The sequence below is a fragment of the Halichoerus grypus genome, chromosome 8 (assembly GCF_964656455.1).
Source record: "Halichoerus grypus chromosome 8, mHalGry1.hap1.1, whole genome shotgun sequence".
NCBI classification, from domain to species: domain Eukaryota; kingdom Metazoa; phylum Chordata; class Mammalia; order Carnivora; family Phocidae; genus Halichoerus; species Halichoerus grypus.
Window position 1 is genome coordinate 140,995,369 of NC_135719.1, and position 11,262 is coordinate 141,006,630.

At 43.7% G+C, this 11,262-nt stretch overlaps 2 protein-coding genes and 1 non-coding gene across 4 annotated transcripts in view; 1 reads left to right on the forward strand and 2 right to left on the reverse strand.

Annotated features, from left to right (window-relative positions):
* BTBD7 (BTB domain containing 7) overlaps positions 1–7,397 on the reverse strand; it is an 81,353-nt gene extending 73,956 nt beyond the window's left edge. For both annotated transcript variants that reach the window (XM_036071586.2, XM_078054131.1), the window contains exon 1: positions 7,268–7,397. The gene's annotated coding sequence lies outside the window, so the exon portion shown is untranslated. The remainder of the gene's footprint in view (positions 1–7,267) is intronic.
* On the forward strand, positions 3,046–9,725 carry LOC144378904 (uncharacterized). The gene is made up of 3 exons (XM_078054337.1): positions 3,046–3,077; positions 6,747–8,307; positions 9,181–9,725. Exons 1-2 carry the CDS (start codon positions 3,046–3,048, stop codon positions 7,738–7,740), a joined length of 1,026 nt encoding a protein of 341 aa, XP_077910463.1. The 3' UTR covers positions 7,741–8,307; positions 9,181–9,725.
* On the reverse strand, positions 3,631–3,734 carry LOC118522520 (U6 spliceosomal RNA). Its single transcript, XR_004910664.1, has one exon. It is a non-coding gene; the product is annotated as a U6 spliceosomal RNA (small nuclear RNA).
* Positions 9,726–11,262: the final 1,537 nt, after the last annotated feature.

The window sequence follows — 11,262 nt, forward strand, 5'->3', positions numbered from 1 at the left end:
GAAATGGCTTCAACAATAAGGAATTTATCTGTCAGGTGGAGAAATCCCATGGAAGGGAAAGCCCCAGGCCCCAGTACAGTATGTCTAAAACAATAAGGAATTTATCTGTCAGGTGGAGAAATCCCATGGAAGGGAAAGCCCCAGGCCCCAGTACAGTATGTCTAAAATGATGTTATCACGGACCTACGTTCATTTTCTCTGATCTACCATCTTCCAGGCATGCTTCATCATCCCTTGTGGTCACAAGACAGCTGCCAGTGGCAACTGGGGTCATCTATTCTCTTGTTTATATACAATAAGGGAAAAAGTCCTCTCCCCCAGAAACAGAATGTCTCCTTCCCTTTAATCTGACTGGGACAAATAACAGTTTACAGGGAAATGCCTTGAGCTGACTGGCTTGGAGTAATCAGAATCTACCCCTGGAGTTGGTGATGAATCATCTTCTCAGAGTCTCCTGGATAACAAAAAGAAAGAACTCCAAGCACTGGGATAAACACATGAAAAACAGAAGCACAGGAAACAAGAAACAGCTTGGTATGGCTGGAGTGATGGGAAATCTAAGGTTGGACATGGTCTACAAACTCTCGTGAGTTTGGACTTTATCCTATAAGCAATGAGAAGTTAACACAGGTTTTTTAAGTAGGGAGATAACATGCCTGAATTTTTTAAGAAACAAATGTGGCAGCAATATAGAGAATAGAAAAGGAACGGAAGAGTGGAAGAACAAATGGCAGAGACGTTGGTAGGCTGTTCAATAAACAGTTCACTGGTAAGAAAGTGGTGACAGGAAGGGAAAGAATTGAATAGCAAACACAGGATGGCAAAGCTGCTTTGTAAAACATTGTATATTTCTATGAAACACACACACACACAGGAGGAAAATTAAGCCCCAGACAGGTTAAATGGCTTGCTTAAAATCACAAATCTATAAGCAGTAGTCAGAATCTGAACAGAGGTTTGATTCTCAGTCCAATGTTCTATCTAAAAACTCCCAACAATGCTCAAAAAACGTTTTTGAATCCTGTGATGTAAAGGATGCTCTAGTGATTCCTATTTATTCCAACCTTAACATAATGTTCACTACATGGATTCAATATCAATTTACTTAGCAGTACATTATACATTTTTGAAGTTTCTATGTTATTTGAGATAGTGAGGATGTTGTGAAAACTCAATTTGTAATGTCAAATTTACAGACTGTCAAAGGATTCTAAAAACCACTGCAGTTTGCATTAAAAGAATTTTGAATTTCTTTTGCAAATAAACTAGGTACTGAATATTTGAAATGCATTATAAATCTGGAGCCAACAGGCACCTGAAAAATTTCTTCTAAGTTATGCCTCCCTTTGAAATTTTGGATTCTGATAACCAACTTCCACTATCATCAATTTGAAAGATGTTGCCTCACTTTTAAAGACACTTGTTTTAGAAAAAGTCACTTGCCTGTTTCTTTTTACAGTGGTGAAGTCTGATTTTGTTTGGTTACCAATGTACCGAGACTGGATTAACAGGGAAGATGGTTTAAAATAAAAATAAATGTTTTCCATTAAAAAATTATAAGCAAAAATATAGTTTTTAGTTTATTGGCTTAAATCTTAAGTCTGCTTCTGAACTCAATGAATAACTATAGGGAGCACCTGTGTGCCTGGCACTATGTTAAATGCTGGGAATACAGCTGTGAACAAATCATACTATAGTTATTCAGGCATATATTTGTATGATTATTTTGATTAGTGTCAGTCTTCCCTACTGAATTAACTACAGTACTATTTTTCTTCAGCCAAAACATGACTGCAAATGTACACAGATGATGCCTAAAACATCAACTGGGCATTAACATGTTATTTTGCCGATGACAGCAGAATTTTCTCTGTCACCAGGCTAGAGACACTCTCAGCACCCACAACTGAGTTTTTTTCTCCTTCATAAAAACATACCTGCTAAAACACTCAGCTAATCAGGAATATAAGGAAACTATTTCAACATAATAAAGGAAAACCCACAGCTATCATCATACTGAATGGTCACAGATTGAAAGTTTTTCCTCTAAGATCAGGACAAGACAAGGATGTATATTTTCACCACTTGTATTCAATATAGTTATGGAAGTCCTAGCCAGAACAATTAGGCAGGAAAAAGAAATAAAAGGCATTCTAATTGGAAGGAAGAAGTAAAATTATTTTTGTTCAAAGACATTATCTTATGTGTAGAAAATTCTAGATTACATACACACACACACAAACACACATCTGTTAGAATAAATGCTTTCAGTAAAGCTGCAGGATTAAAAGTTAACACACAAAAATGAGCTGTGTACATTAACAATGAATAATCCAAAAAGGAAATTAAGAGATCAATCCTATTTGTGATAGTATCAAAAAAATAAAATACTTAGGAATAAACTTAACCAAGTAGATGAAAGATTTTTACACTGAAAACCACAAAATGTTCTGGGAAGAAATTAAAGATACAAATAAATTGAAAGATATCTGGTGTTTATGGACTGTAAGACCTAATATGTCAATACTGCTTCAATCTATAAATTCAATGCAATCCCTATTAAAAAAATCCCAATGGCTCCCCCCCCCCCCCCCCCCCCCCCGCAAAACCTGAAAAATCCACCCTGGAATTCATTTGGAATCTCAAAGGACCACAAACAGCCAAAACAATCTTGATTTAGAACAACGTTGGAGGTCTCACACTTCCAGATTTCAAAAATTACTATAAAGCTACAGTAATCAAAACAATGTGATACTGGCATAAAGACAGACTCACAGACCTACAGAATAGAGAGTTCAGAAATAAACCCTTGCATGGTATAATCAAGTCATTTTCAGTAAGGATGCCAAAACCATTCAATGGAAAAACACAGTCTTTTCAACAAATGGTGCTGGGAAAACTGGATATTTGCATGCAAGGACCTAAACGTAAGAGTTTTTTAGGGGGAAAGCTTCATAACTTTGGATTCGGCAATGATTTCTTGGATATAACACCAAAACATAAGCAACAACAACAAAAAAACTATGTAAGTTGGACTTCACCAAAATGCATCAAAGGCCACTCAACAGAGTGAAAAGGTATGCGTGGAATGGCAGATATATTTGCAAATCCTATATCTGATAAGGGATTGATATCCAGAATATATAAAGAATTCCTACAACTCAACAAAAAAGCAAACAACTAGATTAAAAAATGGTAAAAGAACTTAATAGCAGGGTGTCTGGGTGGCTCAGCTGGTTAAGCGTCTGCATCTGGCTCAGTTCATGAACCCAGGGTCCTGGGATCCAGCCCTGCATGGCCCTGCATTGGGCTCCCTGCTTGGCGGGGAGCCTGCTTCTCCCTCTCCCTCTGCCGCTCCCCCTGCTTGTGCTCTCTCTGTCAAATAAATAAATAAATCTTAAAAAAAAAAAAAAGAACTTAATAGGTTTTTTTTTTTTGAAAGTAGAAAATTTAGTAAGACTGTTACAATATGGCATGAGACATCAAATAATTAATGGCTACTGAGTATTTGAAGAACCTGGAAAATATGCTGCCCTCAGTCACCAGTAATCAGATCCTTGAAGTGTTTGTTTGTTTAATCATTTCATGTATTTGTGCAAGTCCTGTGCACAATGAAGTGACCAAGACACACAACAGTCCAAATGCTTCATGAATTTGCATGTCTTCCTTGTGCAGGAGTCATGCTAATCTCTGTATCATTCCAATTTTAGTATATGTGCTGCCGAAACAAGCACAATAGATATTTCTCCAAAGAACATATACAAAAGGCTGATAAGCACAAGAAGAGATCATTAAACATTAGGGAAATACAAATCAAAACTAAAATGGGGGCACCTGGCTGGTTCAGTTGGTGGAGCATGTGACTCGTGGTCGTAGTTGTGAGTTTGAGCCCCATGTTGAGTGTAGAAATTACTTAAAAAAAAAACTACAATGATAAACTACTTTACACCCATTTGAATGGCTATTACCAAAATAACAGAAAACAACAAGTGTTGGTGAGAATGTGGAGAAATTGGAGCCTTTGTGCATTGCTGGTGGGAATGTAAAATTTGGGGGGTATATACCCCAAAGAAATGAAAGCACAGACTCAGACATTTGTACACTCATATTCATAGCAACATTATTCATAACAGCCAAAAGGTGGAAGCAAACCAAGTATCCACTGACAGATAAATGAACAAAAATGGATGTACATACATACAATGAAATACTACTCAGCCTTAAGAATGAAGGAAATTCTGACAGATGCTACAACATGAATGAACCTTAAAAACATCATGCCAGTCACAAAAGGATAAATACTGTATGATTCCACTTACATGAGGTACCTAGAGTAGTCAAATTTATACAGACAAAAAGTAGATAATGGTTGCCAGGGGGTTGGGGGTAAGGGAAATGGGGAGTTAGTATTTAACAGGTATAGAGTTTCAGGGGGGAGAAATGAAGAGTTCTGGGGATGGGAGGTGGTGATGGTTGCACAACAATGTGGATGTACTTAATGCCACAGAACTATACACTTAAAACTGGTTAAAATGTCAAATTTTATGTTTATGTACATTTTACCACAATAAAAACAAAAACAACACCTGCCATGCATCCTTCCTACGGACTCTATCCTAGCCTAGGTTCTCATCTCTTCCTATTTAGGTAACTGCAACGGCTACTGTCATTGCTGGTTCATTCCATTCTCTCCTCATTCGAACTCAACCTGTAGATCACTGACAGGTTCATCTTGCTGGTTTGTCATACTAATATCTGGCTTCCAACCTTACAAAGGCTCCCCATATCTTGCCCAAGAAGATGAAAATCCAAATCTCCTTGGGGCGCCTGGATGGCTCAGTCATTAAGTGTCTGCCTTGGGCTCAGGTTACGATCCCAGATCCCTGGGATCGAGCCCCACACTGGGCTCCCTGCTCAGCAGGAAGCCTGCTTCTCCCTCTCCCAGTCCCCCTGCTTGTGTTCCCTCTCTTGCTGTGTCTCTCTCTGTCAAATAAATAAATAAAATCTTTAAAAAAAAAAAAAGAAAGAAAATCCAAATCTCCTCAATCTAGTACTCAAACCCTTCCAGATATCCTTCCAACTGTGCGATTTTTTTTCCTTTTAGTTTCCCAAATCCAGCTGCCAGCTCATCCTAATTTCCCTCCATTCCCCTCCCCCAAAGCTAATCTCTACATCATATTCTCGCTTTTCCCTCACAGAGTAACTGCTCCAGTATCTCTGTAAATCTAAACCCTCATAGGCTAGCTCAAGTCCCAAGTGTTCCAGGAAGTTCTCTAGACTCCTGAGGCCTCGCTCATCTCCCTCTAACCAGAACACCTACAGTATTCTTTGTATTAATAGAATGTACTAGATTGTCTCCTAGACTCATAAGGGTACATCTTATCTTTCCTGAGGGCAAAGTCTATATATTACACTTCTTTTTTTTCTCCTCTCACAACTAATATAATGCAAAACGCAAAGCAGATTTTCAATAATCACCAGGGTAACTGAACAGAAAGTACAACTTTGACATGTGCGTTTCACTGACTAGAACATGATCAGAATCATTTGACATTATTGCATTTCTGAAGGTTAATCTGTGACACACAACAAAGAAAACTGCTGTAATTCAATAAGAAAATACATGGAAACTAGGCGGTATAACCTAGCAAACACGGGTGTTTTAAATCTTAAAATCAGACTCTCATACAAAACTTGTTTAAATGCTGGTATTGGGGCACAGAACAGTAGAATAGTTAGGCTTTGTGGGACAGAATATTGACTTACGTATGGGTTTTACTGAATGCATGCAAGAATGAGCCATGCCTATAACTGGGTGAAAATATAGTTATAGGCCTATGAAAACTCAAAGTGAAATGTCAGTTTTATTAAATTCGGGTTAGGGAAAACAATCTCATCAGTTACTTGTGGTAACTGAGGGTAGCTGTCAGAATGAGAGTGAGGCGCTTTCTCATTTCTGCTTTCAACTTTACTGCACAAAGACCTAGGGATGGGAACCAGTATTGGTGAAGAATGCATCAGTGAGGAGTAACAGGCTCAGGAGTGTAGTGAGAAGAGCTCTCTCAACGGGGGCGTAGGGAGGCCCAGATCCTAGTTTTGGCCCAATCCCCAGCCAGTTGTAGGACCCACAGCAAGTCACTCATCTCCCTGGGCCTAGTCTCTCAGCTTTAAAACAAGTCACACCAGATCTCTAAAGGTTTTTCTGACTCCAAAATTCCAGGACAAGTTTAATCACAGCTTCTATTAACATGTCTGATTCTTGCTATTTCAAATCTTTCTTCCACATTTCCGGAAGAAAGTAATGTATTTCAACAATCTAAAAGAAATAGATGCCATTCAGAGACAAAAGATTCTGTTAGTTGAAAAAAAAGTAAGTAATTCTGTAAAAATGCCTATTTTCTCATGACAATAAGATGTTTTGGCAGAAGGAACATTTCTCTGGTGAAGATAACCAAGACTGCTTCTGTAAATTAGGCCTAATCCAGAGTATTATCTGTGCTGGCATGTGAAGGGGTGCTATTGTAGTTCAAAGCAGAAACAACACTCCCCAGAGCTTCTCCAAAAGGACGGTGAGAAAGTTCTCATCCTCGGGGTAAGGCTAGTAAACAGCTGTGCAAATGATAAGGCACTGAAAATGCACGCTTTTAGCCATTCAAGTACTCCAAGCACAGACTCCTTTATCAAACACCAGGTATTGTCTTCCTCCCAACCTGTCAAAACGCAATTCCAGTTTGATCCCGGAACAGTAACTTACCCGGACGATCTAACTTCTCTCCTCCCCGGGCGCAGCCGTCCGCAGGCCTGTTCCCTCCCCTATTCCTGCCGGCCGCTCTCACGCCCACCCCGGGGCGGTCGCAGCCCCGCAGCCGGGTAAAACGCGTCCGAGTCTCGGGAGCGGTTTCCCGGCGTCCTGGGAGCGGCGGGTCCCGCCCCTTGGAACCCGGAGCCGGCCAGGCCGCCGTCGCGGCCACCTCGGGCTGCTCTCCCCGCCCCGAGCGCCACACCTCGCGCCTCTGCCCCCGGGACGACGGCGCACAGCCCAGTCTGCCCCTGAGAGCGCACGGGCACCGGTCAGTTCGCCGCCGCCGCCTCAGCCCCAGACCGACGACTGCCCTCTCCCCGCCGGCGGCCTGGCGCCCCCCGCGGCGGCCCAGCCCCAGCCCGGCGCCCCCACCTCCTAGGCACAGCCCCTTCCTTGCCGGGACGCCCCGCGAGGCGCCGGGCACAGCCTCGGCTCCCAGCCTCAGAGACACCGAGGGACACTCACCCCGGAGGTTCCTCCCGCCGCTGCTGCTGCTGCCGCCGCTGGGACCGCGGCCGTCGCCCCCGCCGCCGCCACCAGCACCGCCGTCCGCACCGGCGCCAGCACCCCCGGCCATCCTCCTCCTGCCGCCGCCGCCGCCGCCCTCTCCGCTCCTGTCAGTGGTTCAGGCTCCGGGGCTGCTCCAGGTTCCCCTCGCCGCCATTTTGACTCCTAGAGGGAGCAGGAGGGGCTCGGCTCGGCGCGGCCCTGGGGCGCCTGCGCGGCGCTGCGGAGCCGGCCCTAGCTCCCGCCCGCCCCCGCCCCCGCCGTCGCCGCCGCGCCTGCGGTCACGTGGGCTCGCGGCGCGCGCGCTCGCGCGCCGGGCCGGGCCGGGCCGGAGAGGCGGATCGTGGGCCCCGGCAGCGGTCGAAGCCGAGTGCGCGCGCATTATTCCTTCTCCACGCTGGGGAGCGCAGCGCGGGACGTCCGGAGTTTGAAGCTCGTTGCGGCATCCTGCTTCCTTCGGGGAATTGTGACAAATCATTAAATGTATCAGAACGGAATTATAATAACTACGTTACTGGACGATCAGTTCTACCCAATTCATGCTGCCATTTGGCGGCCGGCATCCTGATCGATCGCACATCTTGCATTCTTGGCAGAGAAGGCAGCGCTTCCGCGGAAAACTCCTTTCTGACAATCTTGGCGTTTCGGCGGCTTCTAGGCAGTTTATCTTCACCTCTGTCTGCGTGGTGCTTTTACAGACAGCACCTTGCTACTTGCCATAGCAGGTTTAAAACAAAAATCTCAAAGACACGGAAAAGTTTTCCTCAACAAAATGTCTCCGTAAATGAGGGACAAGAATTGATGAAAGCGCATGATCTCTGCTTGGATGAGCCAAATCGCCCTTCCCTGGATGCCCCTTGTCTGGGAGTTTGCAATAATTCCAGCGATGCCATGACAAAAACACCTTGTATTTATTAAACATCTTATAGTGCTTAAAACACCGTTAAATACATGGCTTCGTTTGAACACCAAGCCACCCTTTGAAGTAGTCGGGACAGGTATTACGGTTATAGTCGTTTTACAGCTAAGAAATAGTCTCGGAAATCCTCAGTGGTCTGCCCTGGGGCACACACGCAGCATTAATAAGTAGGCGTGAGCAAGCCCAGACTAGAAGTCCAGACATTCTGACCCTGGTCGCCAGGCACATCACCCCTCACAGTTCTCAGGTAGGGCTTAGAAATACCCGATGTACTTGTCCTCTGGGAATTTATTTAAAATCCTCTTGAAAGTATTTTCATTTTCAGTCCCCACCCACCCTTTGCGAAGCAAGTTTTCCAAGTCACAGCGAGTCTTTCTGTTGTTCTCAAACCACCTCTAAGCTTACAAGAATAAGAGCAATTTCGCATTTTGTGATGTTTTTCATCATCTCTTGGTCCTTTATTATTTTATCCAAGCATTTCATATGTGGTTGGAGAATTTGGGTTTTTTGGTTGTTTTTTTTTTTTTTTGGCATCCTTCCAACCTTTATCCAAAAATGTAAAAAGTGTTAAAAATGTGTAATCCTGAGCTTCAGATGCTGACTTTCAACCTCATAGCAAATGGGGGGAGAGGGTCAGAATAGAAGTTCAGGGTTCCTCCCACTCCTGGAGAAAAGGGAAGCGCCAGGCATGGTATAGGATTAGAAGAACACTAGGGTGCTATGGAGAATGGGGCCCCCTTCGCTCCTGAGGGCCCCCCCAACCCTCCTCTTCAATGGAGAAGACCCATTTAAAATTACTGAAACTTGCACAGGAATCTGGTCCATAGCATATGTGGCAGGCAGCTAGCTGACCAAAGAGGACTTAGGGCTTGTCCCCATTTCTTGGCAGGCAAAATGGGGTGCAACTCAGCTTCCACCTCCTCACTCCCCTCTTCTTTGCTCTCTTCCTCAGAAACGTCATTGCTTACAGCAATAATCTGGTGCTGCCGGGTGATCCACACAGGACCAGAATCAGATTTCAGAAGGAAGGTTACAGGTGGCTGGAGCTGAAAGTCAACCAAACTGAGCATGAGTTGGCAGGACAACTTGAGGTTGGTCACAGGGACTGCAGTCTCCCAGTGGTCATGGTTCCAGGCCACGAGTTCTGTCTACCACATCACACTTATTTTTGGCCTGCTCCATGAAGCAAAGCATGGTCAAAGCCAACACGTGCCCCACCTTATCCTCTTCTTTAACCTTAAAGGTAAAAGAGCAAGTATGGCTAGAGAGCTCATCACCAAAGAAAAAATGGAGCGGGGACCTGCAGACCCTTGACATACCCTGCCTGACTCTGGAACGATAAGGGGGGGGCTCTGTTGCAAGGTAGTTCCCATTCATTTATCTTTGTCTTAATCAACTAAGTATTGCATTAACTGAAAGAATTGTTACATGCAAACTAAAAATTCTATTGTCCATACCCCTTCTTGATAATTCATTAAAAAAGATCCGTCCCCATCATTACACTTTCTCACTTATTCCTGACCCTCCTTACTTGACTTTGGTTCTGTTTCCTAGACACAATTTAAAAAACAAAATTAAAACAAAACCAACAACAATAGAAATCTAAAATTCTATCAAAGGCTTTTTGGTTTTGTTTTTAAGGGAGATGGGCCGAGGGAGAGGGAGAGAGAGAATCTCAAGCAAGCTCCACAGCCAGCACGGAGCAGAGGCAGGGCTGGATCTCACCACCCAGAGATCATGGTCTGAGCCGAAATCAAGAGTCAGATGCTTAACCGACTGAGCCACCCAGGTGCCCCTATCAAAGGCGTTTTGAAACACCAAGTAAGGTCTGCTGTTCTACCTTGTCCTTTTGTCCCTCTGCACATTCAGAGAACTCTAGTAGACCAGTTGGGTATGATTCGCCCTCACAAAATCCAAGCATAAGTGTTCCATGATGTTTTCCACCCTTTAATTCATCCACCTTGTGGTTTCTTATCATACCACTTAGCTACACTTTCAAGATACTGAAGTAACTCAGTTTACACATCCATCAGAGTTTAGATGTGTCTAGTTTTAGTCCAACACATTTTTTAAAGCCTCCAATACCACGTGCCAAGCACAGTGCCCATGCTCAGGCTAAAAAAATAAGTGATTCTTTGCCCTTGAGGAGTTTAGAGTCTAAATAGGAAGACAGACTGGGGGAAAAATGGCTAGTGCTAAGATAATATTCAGTAGTGGTGAACAGAATGGGTCCTAGAGTCATACGGATCTAGGTGGACATCTGACACAAACCAGGCCAATCAAAGTTGTTTCTGGAAATTTCTGCCAGGCTATCCTAGGATATGTTTCCTCTTAATCTATATCTCTGGGATTATGACTTTAGAGGACAATGTAGATTTTCTTCTTCAGCTCTGAGGAGAAAGCCAAGAGCAGTAGGAATGAACACCACAAGCAGAAACAGAGAGCTTATAGAAGGGGAAGCCATGACATCATTTGAACTTTGGGGCATGGCTGTGCCCTAAACAAATCCACCCTTGGTTTTCTTGTGTTGATGAGCCATTAAGTTGCCCTTACTTCCCCCCTTTTAAAATCTTAAACTGGTTGGGAGTGGGTAAAAACAGTGGGATTCTGTCACTTGGAATCAAGAGTCCTGAATTTGTGTTCTGTTCCTCCTTCTGCTCCCTCCATCCGCAAATGGTACCCCATCCACCCGATCCACCTGGACACCTATGCTGAAAACCTGAGTCATTCCTTTCATTAACTGTGTATACCGTTTTCTGCTACTCCATTCTGTTCCTTCCTTTTTCTATCATACATAACCATCCACTGAAATCCCTCCCTAGGCTCCATTCTGGAATACAGTATGGAAGCTGTGTTTTTTGTTTGTTTTTTGAGAGGGTGAGAAAGAGCAAACAAGTGAGGGGAGGTACAAGGGAGAAGAAGAGAGAGAATTCTAAGCAGGCTCCATGCTCAGTGTAGAGCCTGAGTCGGGGCTCAATCTCATGACCCTGATATCATGACCTGAGCTGAAATCAAGAGTTGGAAACTTAACAGA

Excerpts from the sequence above, each read along its gene's own strand:
- LOC144378904 (XM_078054337.1), top strand. The coding sequence starts at position 3,046 with ATGCATCAAAGGCCACTCAACAGAGTGAAAAG. Across the intron at positions 3,078-6,746 it reads CCACTCAACAGAGTGAAAAG|TAACTTACCCGGACGATCTA; the intron begins GTATGCGTGGAA and ends ATCCCGGAACAG.